The sequence below is a fragment of the Salmo salar genome, chromosome 23, assembly GCF_965601325.2.
Source record: "Salmo salar chromosome 23, fSalSal1, whole genome shotgun sequence".
Lineage (NCBI taxonomy): Eukaryota > Metazoa > Chordata > Actinopteri > Salmoniformes > Salmonidae > Salmo > Salmo salar.
The window spans coordinates 40,569,297-40,585,408 of record NC_138313.1 but is presented as its reverse complement, the minus strand read 5'-3'; the positions used below and the strand labels follow the sequence as shown (position 1 = coordinate 40,585,408).

At 42.8% G+C, this 16,112-nt stretch overlaps 1 protein-coding gene across 1 annotated transcript in view; it reads left to right on the top strand.

The window, feature by feature from the left end:
* Positions 1–2,421: 2,421 nt before the first annotated feature.
* LOC106584595 (receptor-type tyrosine-protein phosphatase beta) overlaps positions 2,422–16,112 on the top strand; it is an 84,141-nt gene continuing 70,450 nt past the window's right edge. Inside the window, exon 1 of the mRNA XM_045706244.2 lies at positions 2,422–2,859. Within this exon, the coding sequence (XP_045562200.2) occupies positions 2,794–2,859 (66 nt within the window). The 5' untranslated portion in view covers positions 2,422–2,793. The remainder of the gene's footprint in view (positions 2,860–16,112) is intronic.

Here is a 16,112-nt window from a genome sequence, read left to right as displayed (position 1 = left end):
CAGGAGCCTCCAGCGATGCTCCTCAGCCAGGAGCCTCCAGCGTCGCTCCTCAGCCTAGAGTCTTCTGAACGGGAGCTACGCCCAGAGCCAGAGCCAGAGCCATCTCCGTAGTGGGAGGATTGGGAAGGGGGGGTGTAGCACAGGGACCGTCGTTGACGGTGGCCACCCTCCCTTCCCTCCCTTTAAGTTTGGGGTTGTTTTTGTGGGGTTTTTGTTTTTGAGGTGCATTCGGGGTCTGCACCTTTAGGGGGGGTACTGTCACGTCCTGACCAGTAAAAGGGGTTATTTGTCATTGTAGTTTGGTCAGGGCGTGGCAGGGGGTGTTTGTTTTGGTTTAGGTTCTATGTTTTCTATTTCTATGTTTAAATCTAGTTTTCTATTTCTATGTTGGGTTTTTGGTAGGACCTCCAATTAGAGGCAGCTGGTTGTTGTTGTCTCTAATTGGAGGCCATATTTAGTTGAGGTTTGTTTCAATTGTATTTTGTGGGTGGTTATTTCCTGTATAGTCTGTTATGGGACTGTTTCGTCGTTTGTTTCTTTTGTTTAAGTGTTATTTCTAATAAATTAAGAAGATGAGCACTTTACCCGCTGCGCCTTGGTCCAATCCTTACGACGCTTATGACAAAAACATTTTTATTTACACAAAGATTGACCATGAAGATTAACATTTTTCCATTTACTATAATGGGGAACCTGTTTTCTGCAAACAATGTGCCTGCAGTACGGCCTTGAACTTCCGTGGCTTCAATGACAAGGGGAAGTCATTCTGCCCTGGTGTGAAGGAAGGGAGGGAGGGAGCGAGCGAGCGAGAGGGAAACATGTGAAAAGGGAAAAAGAGCGACACAGAGAGAGAGAGAGAGACGCAAAGATTCAGAAAGAGAACGAGAGAGAGAGAGAGAGCGAGACAGAGAAAGACGCAGAGGCAGACAGAGACAGAGACAGAGGGCAGTACTGATCTGGGGGGAATGATGGAACTTACCCAGACGTCCTGGTGGACAGCGGTCACTGTGATGCATCCATCCATTCAGTCAGGAAGAAGATGAGCTCATCATGAGGAGATGAGGAGCCTTGGTCCTGCAAACAGACACACAAACGCACTCACACACAAATTCCAAATAGCATGGCAAAATCAACTCAATGTCACTTCAAACTGAGTTTCTTTTAACCACGTTCAATCAAGCTGTTCTGAGATGCAGATGTCTGTCTGTCAGAGGATGACGGGGACCCAGAATGAGGGGAGACCAGTGACAGAGTTGGCAGTTCAGTTGTCAAACACAAGTGGTGCATAAAATAGTCCCTCAACATGTAATCATCAACGGAATTCAGATACATTAAGCAAGGGAGAATACTGAATACCTCCATGGACATAGATGAGGGTGTTAGGGATTTGTTGGTAGGGTGTCTAACGTAAGCATGACCGTTGTATGTTCTGGATAGGGTTTACACAATAGAAATCACATTGGTATTATTTATACTGAACAAAAATATGAATGCAACATGCAACAATTTCAAAGATTTTACTAAGTTACAGGTCATGTGAGGAGATCAGTCAATTGAAATAAATTCATCAGGCCATAATCTATGGATTTCACAAGACTGGGAATACATATATGCATCTGTTGGTCACTGATACCTTAAAAAAGATGGGCCTCACAGTGGGCCTCAGGATCTCGTCGCAGTATTTTTGTGCATTCAAATTGCTATCAGCAAACTGCTCACCCACAGGACGCCGTACACCTGGTCTAAGGTTGTGAGGCCGGTTGGATGTACTGCCAAATTCTCTAAAACGACGTTGGAGGCGGCTTATAGTAGAAAAATGAACATTCCATTCTCTGGCAACAGCTCTGGTAGACATTCCTGCAGTCAGCATGCCAATTGCCCGCTCTCGCAAAACTTGGGACATCTGTGGCATAGTGTTGTGTGACAAAACTGTACATTTTAAAATGTGGCCTTTTATTGTCCCCAGCACAAGGTGCACCTGTGTAATGATCATGCTGTTTAATCAGCTTCTTGACATTCCACACCTCTCAGGTGGGTGGAATATCTGGGCAAAGGAGAAATGCTCACTAACAGGGTTGTAAACAAAATTGTGCACAACATTTTAGAGAAATAAGCTTTTTGTGCATATTGAAAATGTGTGGGATATTTTATTTCAGCTCATGAAACATTGAACCAACACTTTAAATGTTGCGTTTATATGTTTGTTCAGTGTATGTGGACATAGGACTTTTTATGTCCACTCAGATTGTTTTTTACAGAAGGTATTGATTTTTGTTTCGATAAACATTTGCCTTAGCTGTGCTTGGTATTGTTGCGTGACCCTATGGATGCATTCATTAACCCTCTCTCATGGAGTTATGGTAAGAATGTGGGATGGCTACATTTCTGATGACAGACTCCCACCCCAAAGTCCTCGCAGAGGAAAAGGATGCGGTAACTTTAGCAACAGCATCGATGAAATGACGGCAGAGAACATTGACAGAGACCGAAAGAGAGGGAGGCGCGTAGCCAAGCTGTCTGGAAGCTACAGGCATGCACAGAACTTTAACTTCTGAAAGTGACGCCACTGGCTACCGCTCCACACCGTTACTTGCGACACAGAAAAGTGACTTCTTCCTGTACACCACTGCTCCTTTGGCGATCGGAACGGTTAACAGGACCACACCAGCGACAAGGCTCAGCACATAGAATCAAAAGTAAAGGTGATTTTTTTTCAAGAAAAGGAAAGTTTAGAAAATGCAAGTGAGCAACGGCAAGAAACGCGTGTGAAGTTTTTCATAACTGTCCGGCATCATGAGCAGACTATCGTGCTTCGGTGTTCTTCTCAGGACGTCTATTGTCCTATATCTGTTTCTCAAAGTAAGTGATTGATTTATATTTGACCAAAGAACATCTTGAAAATGTGTGTTTAGGTCTTTCTAAAAGCCACAATACTGTGTCATATATGAAGATGCCGAACACTGCACCTGTCGCGCCAGGTAGGCTAACTGTTATTTTGTCGGCTCTATGTTAGCAGGTGGATGCACAATTTCACGGACGTAGGCTATTTACTAGTCTGTATAGAAAGTATGTAGCCATGAATTTATAAACTAATTGAATAGTAATAATAATGGATTTATTTCCGATTTTCTGTCAAATCCATTGTTGGTCGTTCAATTTGAACGGTTGGATAATTAATTCCGTTTATGGCAGTGTTTCTATTGTGCGATGAATAAGGTCTTGTTAGTATTGGAGGCAATTCATGTCACTAAGTAGTTATTACACGGACCTTTAGTTTAAACAATATCAAGCTATTTATTGGCATGCAGTACCAGGATTTTCTGCATTTAGTTTTCTAATGTGACAGATTGTCATTGTTCATGTTTCTTTTTTTTTTTTTTTTTTTTACACATTATTTCATACAGGAAATGGTTCAGGGTTCAGGAATGGAATGAGGACTGTGGATGTGTGTTAGTGAATGTGTTAGTGTTGTGTGTGTGTGTGTGTGTGTGTGTGTGTGTGTGTGTGTGTGTGTGTGTGTGTGTGTGTGTGTGTGTGTGTGTGTGTGTGTGTTAGTGTGTTAGTGTGTCAGTAGAGGCTCTTCAGAGGAGGAAGAGGAGGACCTTCCTACTCAGTGAATTTCCTTTAAAAAAAATGGTGAAACATTAAAGTGATCCTTTTTAGATAAAACTATACTAAATATATTCATGCCAACATATATATGATTAAAACACACTGTTTTGCAATGAAGGTCTACAGTAGCCTCAACAGCACCCTCTAGGGTAGTACCAAGGTATAGCCGGAGGACGGCTATTTTCCGTACTCCTCTGGGTACATTGACATCAATAAAAAACCTAGGAGGATCATGGTTCTCACTCCCTTCCCTAGACTTACACAGTAATTCTAACAACTACCGGAGTCTGTCCTCCAACCTATCAGAGCGCTTGCAGTAGGCTTGGTATACTGGCGAATTTGGAAAAAGCCACAGGATGGTTTTTCAATACCGTCAATACTGCTGAAACTATTTATTTAACGTTTTGTTTTCTACATTTGAATATTTGTAGATACTTTTTAAGTAAATACCTGCAGTCAACTTGTGCAATACGTTAGGGGATAAAGACCATTGCATTCTTCATTTTCAGCTGTCACATTACCATATAGCCTATGGTAGTCCCCAGTCATGTGTCACATGGTGTTTGTTTGCAAGCACACAACCATGAGAGACCAGAGCCTTGTGAGTCACTCACTGCCACGCGCGAGGTGATCTAAGTATAGTTTGGAATTCACAGCTAAATGTTTGCCAGCTAGGTATCTTATAACTATTACGTTAACTGTCTAAAATCTACTAAATGCCCTGCAGTTGTGCATTTGGTTTGCTAATTTAGTTGCTAGTTCGCTATCTAGCTAAGTGGTTAGTGACTTCCAAAATCAAGCATGAGCTTTGTAATAGCAGAGAATCCCCTCCTGGTTAAATTTCATTTTGTGCATGCAGCAAACTGTGAGTTGCATTTTTCAGTTACTTTTATACTTTTATAGTTTAGGTCAGAAACTGTACAAAATGTGCTCGTTAGCATTTAGTTAGCATTCTCTATGAGAATTCCTTAATACTTGTTAGCATTTTGTTATCATTCTGGTAAGTGATGTTTTTTGGGCTTTAACTCTTACATCTAGACGTTCCGCTAGTGGAACACCACTCCAATATCCAATGATAAGGCGTGGCGCGAAATACAAACTCCTCGAAAATCCGAAAACTTCAATTTTTCAAACATATGACTATTTTACACAATTTTAAAGACAAGACTCTCCTTTATCTAACCACACTGTCCGATTTCAAAAAGGCTTTACAATGAAAGCAAAACATTAGATTATGTCAGCAGAGTACCCAGCCAGAAATAATCAGACATCCATTTTTCAAGCTAGCATATAATGTCACAAAAACCAAAACCACAGCTAAATGCAGCACTAACCTTTGATGATCTTCATCAGATGACAATCCTAGGACATTATGTTATACAATACATGCATGTTTTGTTCAATCAAGTTCATATTTATATCAAAAAACAGCTTTTTACATTAGCATGTGACGTTCAGAACTAGCATACCCACCGCAAACTTCCGGTGAATTTACTAAATTACTCACGATAAACGTTCACAAAAAACATAACAATTATTTTAAGAATTATAGATACAGAACTCCTTTATGCAATCGCTATGTCCGATTTTAGCTATTTAGACACCCACCAAGTTTGGCCCTCACCAAACTCCGATTTACTATTAGAAAAATTTGATTACCTTCGCTGTTCTTCGTCAGAATGCACTCCCAGGACTTCTACTTCAATAACAAATGTTGGTTTGGTTCAAAATAATCCATAGTTATGTTCAAATATCCTCTGTTTTGTTCATGCGTTCAAGACACTATCCGAAGGGTGAAGAAGGGTGACGCGCCCGACCCGTTTCGTGACAAAAGAATTCTAAATATTCCATTACCGTACTTCGAAGCATGTCAACCGCTGTTTAAAATAAATTTTTATGCGATTTTTCTCGTAAAAAAGCGATAATATTCAGACCGGGAAACCCTGTTTTAGTTCAAAGACGAAAAAATAAAAACATGGTGTCGCCTCGTGCATGCGCCTCAGTCTCATTGTTCTCTGATCGACCATTATCCAAATGCGCTACTGTTTTTCAGCCAGGGCCTGCAAAGACATCATTCAGCGTTTTGCCGCCTTCTGAGAGCCTATGGGAGCCGTAGGAAGTGTCACGTTACAGCAGAGATCCTCAGTTTTCAATAAAGAGAGTGTAGAAGCCCAAGAAATGGTCAGACAGGCCACTTCCTGTAAGGAATCTTCTCAGGTTTTTGCCTGCCATATGAGTTCTGTTATACTCACAGACACCATTCAAACAGTTTTAGAAACGTTAGGATGTTTTCTATCCAAAGCCAATAATTATATGCATATTCTAGTTTCTGGGCAGTAGTAATAACCAGATTAAATCGGGTACGTTTTTTATCCGGCCGTGCAAATACTGCCCCCTACCCTAGAGAGGATAACTATTCACCCCCCCCAAAGTCAAAACTTTGTAGAGTCACCTTTTGCAGCATTTACAACTGCAAGTCTCTTGGGATATGTCTCTATAAGCTTGGCACAGCTAGCCACTGGGATTTTTACCCATTCTTCAAGGCAAAACTGCTCCAGCTCCTTCAAGTTGGATGGGTTCCTACTGGTGTACAGAAATCTTTAAGTCATACCACAGATTCTCAATTGGATTGAGGTCTGGGCATTTAAATGTTTTCCCTTAAACCACTCGAGTGTTGCTTTAGCAGTATGCTTAGGGTCATTGTCCTGCTGGAAGGTGAACCTCCATCCCAGTCTCAAATCTCTGGAAGACTGAAACAGTTTTCCCTCAAGAATTTCCCTGTATTTAGCACCCTCCATCATTCCTTCAATTCTGACCAGTTTCCCAGTCCCTGCCGATGAAAAACATCCCCACAGCATGATGCTGCCACCACCATGCTTCACTGTGGGGAAGTTGTTCCCGGGGTGAGGAGAAGTGTTGGGTTTGTGCCAGACATAGCATTTTCCTTGATGGCCAAATAGCTCAGTGTTAGTCTCATCTGACCAGAATACCTTCTTCCATATGTTTGGGGAGTCTCCCACATGCCTTTTGGCGAACACTGAACGTGTTTGCTTGTTTTTTTCTTTAAGCAATGGCTTTTTTTCTGGCCACTCTTCTGTAAAGCCCAGCTCTGTGGAATGTACGGCTTAAAGTGGTCCTATGGACAGATACTCCAATCTCTGCTGTGGTACTTTGCAGCTCCTTCAGGGTTATCTTTGGTCTCTTTGTTGCCTCTGATTAATGCCTTCCTTGCCTGGTCTGTGAGTTTTGGTGGGCGGCCCTCTCTTGGCAGGATTGTTGATGTGCCGTATTCTTTCAATTTTTTAATAATGGATTTAATGGTGCTCCGTGGGATGTCAACGTTTCAAATATTTTTTTATAACCCAACCCTGATCTTTACTTCTCCACAACTTTGTCCCTGACCTGTTTGGAGAGCTCCTTGGTCTCCATGGCATCGCTTGCTTGGTGGTGCCCCTTGCTTAGTGGTGTTGCAGACTCTGGGGCCTTTCAGAATAGGTGTATATATACTTAGATCATGTGACAGATCATGTGACACCTGGAGTGCACACAGGTGGACTTTATTTAATTAATTATGTGACTTCTGAAGGTAATTGGTTGCACCAGATCTTATTTAGGGCTTCATAGCAAATGGGGTGAAGACATTTGCACGCACCCCTGACGTTTTACATTTTTTTTAATTGTTTGAAACAGGTTATTGTTTTCATTTCACTTCACTAATTTGGACTATTTTGTATAAATCCATTACATGAAATCCAAATAAAAATCTATTTATATTACAGATTGCAATGCAACAAAATAAGAAAAAGTAAGGGGGTGAATACTTTTGCAAGGCACTGTATGGACATCTGGATACCACCCAACCCTATCTTGCAGTATGAACTAAAATCTTGTCCAATCAAAGGATCAGAGAATGGATCTATTATGGAAAGAATAAGCAACAACTAGATAGCATTGTCGTTCATAAAGTGTGCTTGGTAGTTGACTCAAAGAGAGAGAAAGACAATAGTTGAACAGTTTTGAACAAATACATTTCTTCAAAAATTAAGGAGAAGTAGCAAAGAAAAGAGAGAGATAAAGACAGCTATATTTCATTGCATATCATTTTCTTCTTGGTTTCCCTTTCACTTACTTATTTAACGCAGCTAATTTAGCCTATTCAGCAACCTGACTCAAACAGAGAGTAATGCATTTATGTTAGCTGGTTAAGGCACCCAACACTGCAACTCTTCCAAGTCAAGGTAAGCTTTCGGAATTATTCATTCATTTCCACCGGGGCCCGCCGGTGTAACCGCTAAGCCTCCAATGAACCATCAAACAGGAAAAGCGTCAACACGGGACTAAGATCGAATCATACTACACTGGCTCTGACGCTCGTCGGATGTGGCAGGGCTTGCAAACCATTACAGACTACAAAGGGAAGCACAGACAAGATCTGCCCAGTGACATGAGCCTACCGGATGAGCAAAATTACTTCTATGCTCGCTTTGAGGCAAATAACACTGAAACATGCATGAGAGCACCAGCTGTTCCGGAACACTGTGTGATCACGCTCTCCGCAGCCGATGTGAGTAAGACCTTTAAAACAGGTCAACATTCTCAAGGCCGCAGGGCCAGACGGATAAGCAGGATGTGTACTGCGAGCATATACCGACCAAATGGCAAGTGTCTTCACTGACATTTTCAACCTCTCCCTGTCCAAGTCTGTAATACCAACATGTTTTAAGCAGACCACCATAGTGCTTGTACCCAAGAACACTAAGGTAACCTGCCTAAATGACTACCGACCCGTAGCACTCACGTCTGTAGTCATGAAGTGCTTTGAAAGGCTGGTCATGGCTCACATCAACACCATCATCCCAGAAACCCTAGACCCACTGCAATTTGCATACCGCCCCAACAGATCCACAGATGAAGCAATCTCTATTGCACTCCACACTGCCCTTTCCCACCTGGAAAAAAGGAACACCTATATGAGAATGCTATTCATTGACTACAGCTCAGCGTTCGACACCATAGTCCCCTCAAAGCTCATCAATAAGCTAAGGACCCTGGGACTAAATATCTCCCTCTGCAACTGGATGCTGGACTTACTGACGGGCCGCCCCCAGGTGGTGAGGGTAGGTAACAACACATCCGCCCCTCAGGGGTGCGTGCTCAGCCCCCTCGTGTACTCCCTGTTCACTCATGACTGCACGGCCTGGCACGACTCCAACACCATCATTTAATTTTCCGATGACACAGCAGTGGTAGGCCTGATCACAGACAACGACGAGACAGTCTATAGGGAGGAGGTCAGAGACCTGGCCGGGTGGTGCCAGAATAACAACCTCTCCCTCAACGTGATCAAGACAAAGGAGATGATTGTGGACTACAGGAAAAGGAGGACCGAGCACTCCCCCATTCTCATCAATGGGGCTGCAGTGGAGCAGGTTGAGAGCTTCAAGTTCCTTGGTGTCCACATTACCAACAAACTAACATGGTCCAAGCACACCAAGACAGTCGTGAAGAGGGCACGACAAAACTTATTCCCCCTCATGAGACTGAAAAAATTTGGCATGGGTCCTCAGATCCTCAAAAGGTTCTACAGCTGCACCATTGAGAGCATCCTGACTGGTTGCATCACCCGTGTGGCTCAGTTGGTAGAGCATGGTGTTTGCAACGCCAGAGTTGTGGGTTTGATTCCCACGGGGGACCAGTGTGGGGGGAAAAAATGTATGAAATTAAATGTATGCATTCACTACTGTAAGTTGCTCTGGATAAGAGTGTCTGCTAAATGAGTAAAATGTACTGCCTAATATGGCAATTGCTCTGCCTCCGACCACAAGGCACTACAGAGGGTAGTGCGTATGGCCCAGTACATCACTGGGGCTAAGCTGCCTGTCATCCAGGACCTCTATACCAGGCTGTGTCAGAGGAAGGCCCTTTAAATTGTCAAAGACTCCAGCCACCCTAGTCATAGACTGTTCTCTCTGCTACCGCATGGGAAGCGGTACTGGAGTCTAGGCCCAAGAGGCTTCTAAACAGCTTACATGTACTTTAAAAAAAACAACATTTTAGTCATTTAGCAGACACTCTTATCCAGAGCAACTTACAGTAGTGAATGCATACATTTCATACATTTTTTTTTTCTTTCCCGTACTGGTCGCCCATGGGAATCGAACCCACAACCCTGGCGTTGCAAACACCATGCTCTACCAACTGAGCTACATGGGACCCTTCTACCTGTTCTCCATCTAATCAAATGGCTACCCAGACTATTTGCATTGCCCCCCCGTCTTTACACTGCTGCTACTCTCTGTTGTTGTCATCTATGCATAGTCACTTCAATAACTCTATCTACATGTACATACTACCTCAACTAACCGGTGCCCCCGCACATTGACTCTGCACCGGTACCCCCCTGTATATAGTCTCCACATTGACTCTGTACCGGTACCCCCCTGTATATAGTCTCCACATTGACTCTGTACCGGTACCCCCCTGTATATAGTCTCCACATTGACTCTGTACCGGTACCCCCCTGTATATAGTCTCCACATTGACTCTGTACCGGTACCCCCCTGTATATAGTCTCCACATTGACTCTGTACTGGTACCCCCCTGTATATAGTCTCCACATTGACTCTGTACCGGTACCCCCTGTATATAGTCTCCACATTGACTCTGTACCGGTACCCCCCTGTATATAGTCTTGCTATTGTTGTTTTACTGCTGCTCTTTAATTACTTGTTACTTTTATCTCTTATTCTTGTCCGTATTTTTTGAAACTGCGTTGTTGGTTGGGGGCTCGTCAGTAAGCATTTCACTGTAATGTCTACACCTGTTGTATTCGACGCATGTGACTAATAACATTTGATTTGATTTAAACTGCTTGCACTGTACTGCGTGATTGTACACATGGATTGGATTGTGGGTTTACTAACCCGTTAGATCTAGTTTGTTTACTATAACATTAATATGGTGACAATGATGTAGGCTGTGTAGCGGTTAGCAGTTATGGTGTGGAGGTTTGGCTTAATTGTAGAGGTTTTTGCTTCTGGTCACAGACAGCTCCTGCGCTCTAGCTAACAGCTTGCCTATACAGTGCAGATAGGCTGTGCTGGTAGGCTAGTCTACATGATGAGATTATTATGGTTAAGAGCGAAAATATTTATTGGAAAGGAGCATCAAGCTCATCACCTTGCACATTCACCACCCTGTGAAGTTCATCATAATTGATTTAATCTGTAGTCTAATAAACTACAAGTTTTCCCAAATCGTAGTGGTAGGACCACACAACATGTCATCGTGTGACTCCAAGTTTACTTTAATATGATGGTTATTATATTAATATTTGCACATAAAGGTGTTTCCACCTCCATTTCACGCATCATTTATTTTACAGACACAAAAAGTCCCCACCATGTCGAGCAAACAAATTATCTGTCTACATTTATAAAATTGTAACAAAACTTCCAGTTTCCATCACAGCTGTTGTGATGTTTTTTTATACTGTATAACCTTACTCGCATAAAAAGTGTGGATGGAAATGTGGTTACTGTCTGTAACTTTGATTACTTTCATTTGTCTCTCAACCTGTACACCTTCATTATAAAAGTATTTTTGTAGGCTAGGTTGTATCAACTGTTGGACTGATGATTACACCTTAGATCAGCTAGATGCAGGCAAGAGTGTGCAAGGTGGTATTGAATGTGTCACTGTCTGTGTGTGCACCTACGTTGTAAACTTTAATTCAGAGGCTAGGTTGTAGCAACTTCATGAGGGGTACAGGGCAAATTCCAGTATCATGTTGTAGCCTAAACCTATCATTGTTTTAGTGAGCTGGGTGAATGGAATACATTCAATGACAGTTATCCTATATGCTGTACTAGAAATAAGGCCATGCACATAAAATAAATGGTCCTCCCTAATCGTGAGTGGCACTGACTGCCACTGGTGTGTGTGTGTGTGTGTGTGTGTGTGTGTGTGTGTGTGTGTGTGTGTGTGTGTGTGTGTGTGTGTGTGTGTGTGTGTGTGTGTGTGGACTGAGTCAGAGTGCTGTGCTGGTATCCCGACAAGTTCTCATTTATAATGTATAGACTACAGGAGTAACACTTCAGGTAGAGATGACAGAGAGTCATGGTTAACACTTTACATTGGCATATCATGTTAAACTATAGTACCTTTAGGATTCCATAAACTGCGTTTATCGACTATCTTATTACAGGATAATTACATAGGTTTTTTTACTGGTAGCTACTGTGGTATAACACGGAACCCAAACCGGCTGCGAGCGTGCGCCATCGTGCGCTATCGTGCATACATTTATTTTGTCCCCCTACACCAAACGCAATTACGACACGCAGGTTAAAATATCAAAACAAACTCTGAACCAATGACATTCATTTGGGGACAGGTTGAAAAGCATTAAACATGTATGGCAGTTAGCTTGCACTTGCTAGCTAATTTGTCCTATTTAGCTAGCTTGCTGTTGCTAGCTAATTTGTCCTGGGATATAAACATTGAGTTGTTATTTTACCTGAAATGCACAAGGTCCTCTACTCCGACAATTAATCCACACATAAAATGGTCAACCAAATCGTTTCTAGTCATCTCTCCTCCTTCCAGGCTTTTTCATCTTTGAACTTATTTGGTGATTGGCATCTAAACTTTCATAGTATTACCACGACAACCGGCAAAACAGTTCGTCTTTCAATCACCCACGTGGGTATAACCAATGAGGAGATGGCACGTGGGTACCTGCTTCTATAAACCAATGAGGAGATGGGAGAGGCAGGACTTGCAGCGCGATCTGCGTCAGAAATAGAAAGGAGTTCTATTTTAGCCCTTGGCATCGCAGACGCTCGTTGGCGCACGCGAGTAATGTGGGTGCAATAATTGAATAGATTTATTTAGCGACGCTCGTGCACGCGACATGTCCGGTCTGGTCAGCATGTAAGACTGATATCGCAGTGATTTGATGTTATACTTTGTAAGTGATAGTGCGGTAGTTAGGACACAGCATTTGAAAAGCTACATATAAAAAGTTGCTTGGGTGACAAACTGTGGTTTGGTGTTTCCTCCCAGCCTAACAGGTTAAAGGTGATGAGGAAGGGATGTGGTAAGGTGATGCCTTAATGATACCTTGCCAACTTCTGTGAAGAGTACACACAGTGGTCTGTAATGGGAACAGGCCATGGTACATTTGGGGTGGCAGTGGTTACAGCTTTGGTCTAGTAACTGAAAGGTTGCAAGTTCAAATCCCTGAGCTGACAAGGTACAAATCTGTCGTTCTGCCCCTGAACAGGCAGTTAACCCACTGTTCCTAGGTTGTCATTGAAAATAAGAATTTGTTCTTAACTGACTTGCCTAGTTAAATAAATAAAATTGCAAAACAGACTTTTAACCCTGCTACTGTAACACAGGAAGAGCAGGGGAACTGCAAAATATTTAACGGGTGGATATCACAAGGGAAGTTGACACAATCTGTCTGCCTTATGATAATTATTTGAAGGGGTAGAAGAAAAAGGAGAAATGGAAGTGCTGAGAGGAGTGAAAGAGCTCTGGGAGGAATGTACTGTTGGGCAACGGTTTCTTTCCAAGGTGGATCATGCGAATAGTGATTGGCCGTATGATAATGGATTTATAGAGATTAAGGAAGCTTTATTTTAAACAACAACATTTTGGATATAGGGTTGTTTGTTGAACAGAATTCTTCACTGATATTGTCAGATACTACTGCACTGTTGGAGCTAGGAACACAAGCATTTAGTTAGATACTACTGCACTGTTGGAGCTAGGAACACAAGCATTTAGTTAGATACTACTGCACTGTTGGAGCTAGGAACACAAGCATTTAGTTAGATACTACTGCACTGTTGGAGCTAGGAACACAAGCATTTAGTTAGATACTACTGCACTGTTGGAGCTAGGAACACAAGCATTTAGTTAGATACTACTGCACTGTTGGAGCTAGGAACACAAGCATTTAGTTAGATACTACTGCACTGTTGGAGCTAGGAACACAAGCATTTAGTTAGATACTACTACACTGTTGGAGCTAGGAACACAAGCATTTCGCTACACCTGCTGATAGCTCTCTGGTCCTGCTAACCATGGTTGTGTGTGTGTCTGTGGGAGTGTGTGTGTGTGTGTGTGTGTGTGTGTGTGTGTGTGTGTGTGTGTGTGTGTGTGTGTGTGTGTGTGGTGTGTGTGTGTGTGTGTCTGTGTGTGTATGTGTGATAGAACAGCGTCTGACAGTGCCACCAAAGGGCTGAATTATCAAATCAAATCAAGTTTTATTAGTCACATGCGCCAAATACAACAGGTGTAGACCTTACAGTGAAATGCTTACTTACAAGCCCTTAACCAACAGTGCAGTTTCAAAAAATACGGATAAGAATAAGAGATAAAAGTTAAATATGGATAAGAATAAGAGATAAATGTTAAATATGGATAAGAATAAGAGGTAAAAGTTAAATATGGATAAGAATAAGAGATAAAAGTTAAATATGGATAAGAATAAGAGGTACAAGTTAAATATGGATAAGAATAAGAGGTAAAAGTTAAATATGGATAAGAATAAGGGGTAAAAGTTAAATATGGATAAGAATAAGGGGTAAAAGTTAAATATGGATAAGAATAAGAGGTAAAAGTTAAATATGGATAAGAATAAGAGGTAAAAGTTAAATATGGATAAGAATAAGGGGTAAAAGTTAAATATGGATAAGAATAAGAGGTAAAAGTTAAATATGGATAAGAATAAGAGGTAAAAGTTAAATATGGATAAGAATAAGGGGTAAAAGTTAAATATGGATAAGAATAAGAGGTAAAAGTAACAAGTAATTAAAGAGCAGCAGTAAAAAATAACAATATATACAGGGGGGTGAGAGTCAATGTGCGGGGGCACCGTTTAGTTGAGGTAGTATGTACATGTAGGTAGAGTTAATTAGAGGCGAAAGAAACGCACACCTATTTAGACGAGGTGCTGGCTAGCGGAGTAGAACACTTAAAGGAGAGCCGCTTTAATTAAAGTGACTATGCATAGATGACAGCATAGCGTGGCAGTGGTGTGGAGAGGAGAGGGGGGAGGGAGGGGTTGGGCAATGCAAATTGTCTGGGTAGCCATTTGACTAGATGTTCAGGAGTCATTTTCCTTGGGGGTAGAAGCTGTTTGGACCTAGACTTGGCGCTCCGGTACTGCTTGCCGTGTGGTAGCAGAGAGAACAGTCTATGACTAGGGTGGCTGGAGTCTTTGACAATTTTTAGGGCCTTCCTCTGACATAAAGTATAGAGGTCCTGGATGGCAGGAAGCTTGGCCCCAGTGATGTACTGGGCCGTTCGCACTACCCTCTGCTGTGCCTTGCAGTCGGAGGCCGAGCAGTTGCCGTACCAGGCAGTGATGCAACCAGTCAGGATGCTCTCGATGGTGCAGCTGTAAAACCTTTTGAGGATCTGAGGACCCATGCCAAATCTTTTCAGTCTCCTGAGGGGGAATAGGTTTTGTCGTGCCCGCTTCACGACTGTCATGGTGTACTTGGACCATGATAGTTTGTTGGTAATGTGGACACCAAGGAACTTGAAGCTCTCAACCTGCTCCACTACAGCCCCTTTGATGAGAATGGGGGTGTGCTCGGTCCTCCTTTTCCTGTAGTCCTCAATCATCTACTTTGTCTTGATCACGTTGAGGGAGAGGTTGTTATTCTGGCACCACACGGCCAGGTCTCTGACCTCCTCCCTGTAAGCTGTCTCGTTGTTGTCGGTGATCAGGCCTACCACTGTTGTGTCATTGGCAAATTTTATGATGGTGGAGTCGTGCCTGGCCGTGCAGTCATGAGTGAACAGAGAGTACAGGAGGTGGTTGAGCACGCACCCCTGAAGGGCCCCTGTGTTGAGGATCAGCGTGGCGGATGTGTTGTTACCTACCCTCACCACCTGGGGGCGGCCCATCAGGAAGTCCAGGATCCAGTTGTAGAGGGAGGTATTTAGTCCCAGGGTCCTTAGCTTATTGATGGGCTTTGAGGGCACTATGGTGTCGAACGCTGAGCTGTAGTCAATGAATAGCATTCTCACATAGGTGTTCCTTTTGTCCAGGTGGGAAAGGGCAGTGTGGAGTGCAGTAGAGACTGCATCATATGTGGATTTGTTGGGGCGGTATGCAAATTGCAGTGGGTCTCTGGTTTCTGAGATGATGGTGTTGATGTGAGCCATGACCAGCCTTTCAAAGCATTTCATGGCTACAGACGTGAGTGCTACGGGTCGGTAGTCATTTAGGCAGGTTACTTTAGGGTTCTTGGGCACAAGCACTATGGTGGTCTGCTTAAAACATGTTGGTATTACAGACTCGGACAGGGAGAGGTTGAAAATGTCAGTGAAGACACTTGCCAGTTGGTCAGCAAATGCTCGCAAGGTCACGTCCTGGTAATCCGTCTGGCCCTGCGGCCTTGAGAATGTTGACCTGTTTAAAGGTCTTACTCACATCGGCTGCGGAGAGCGTGATCACACAGTCTTCCGGAACAGCT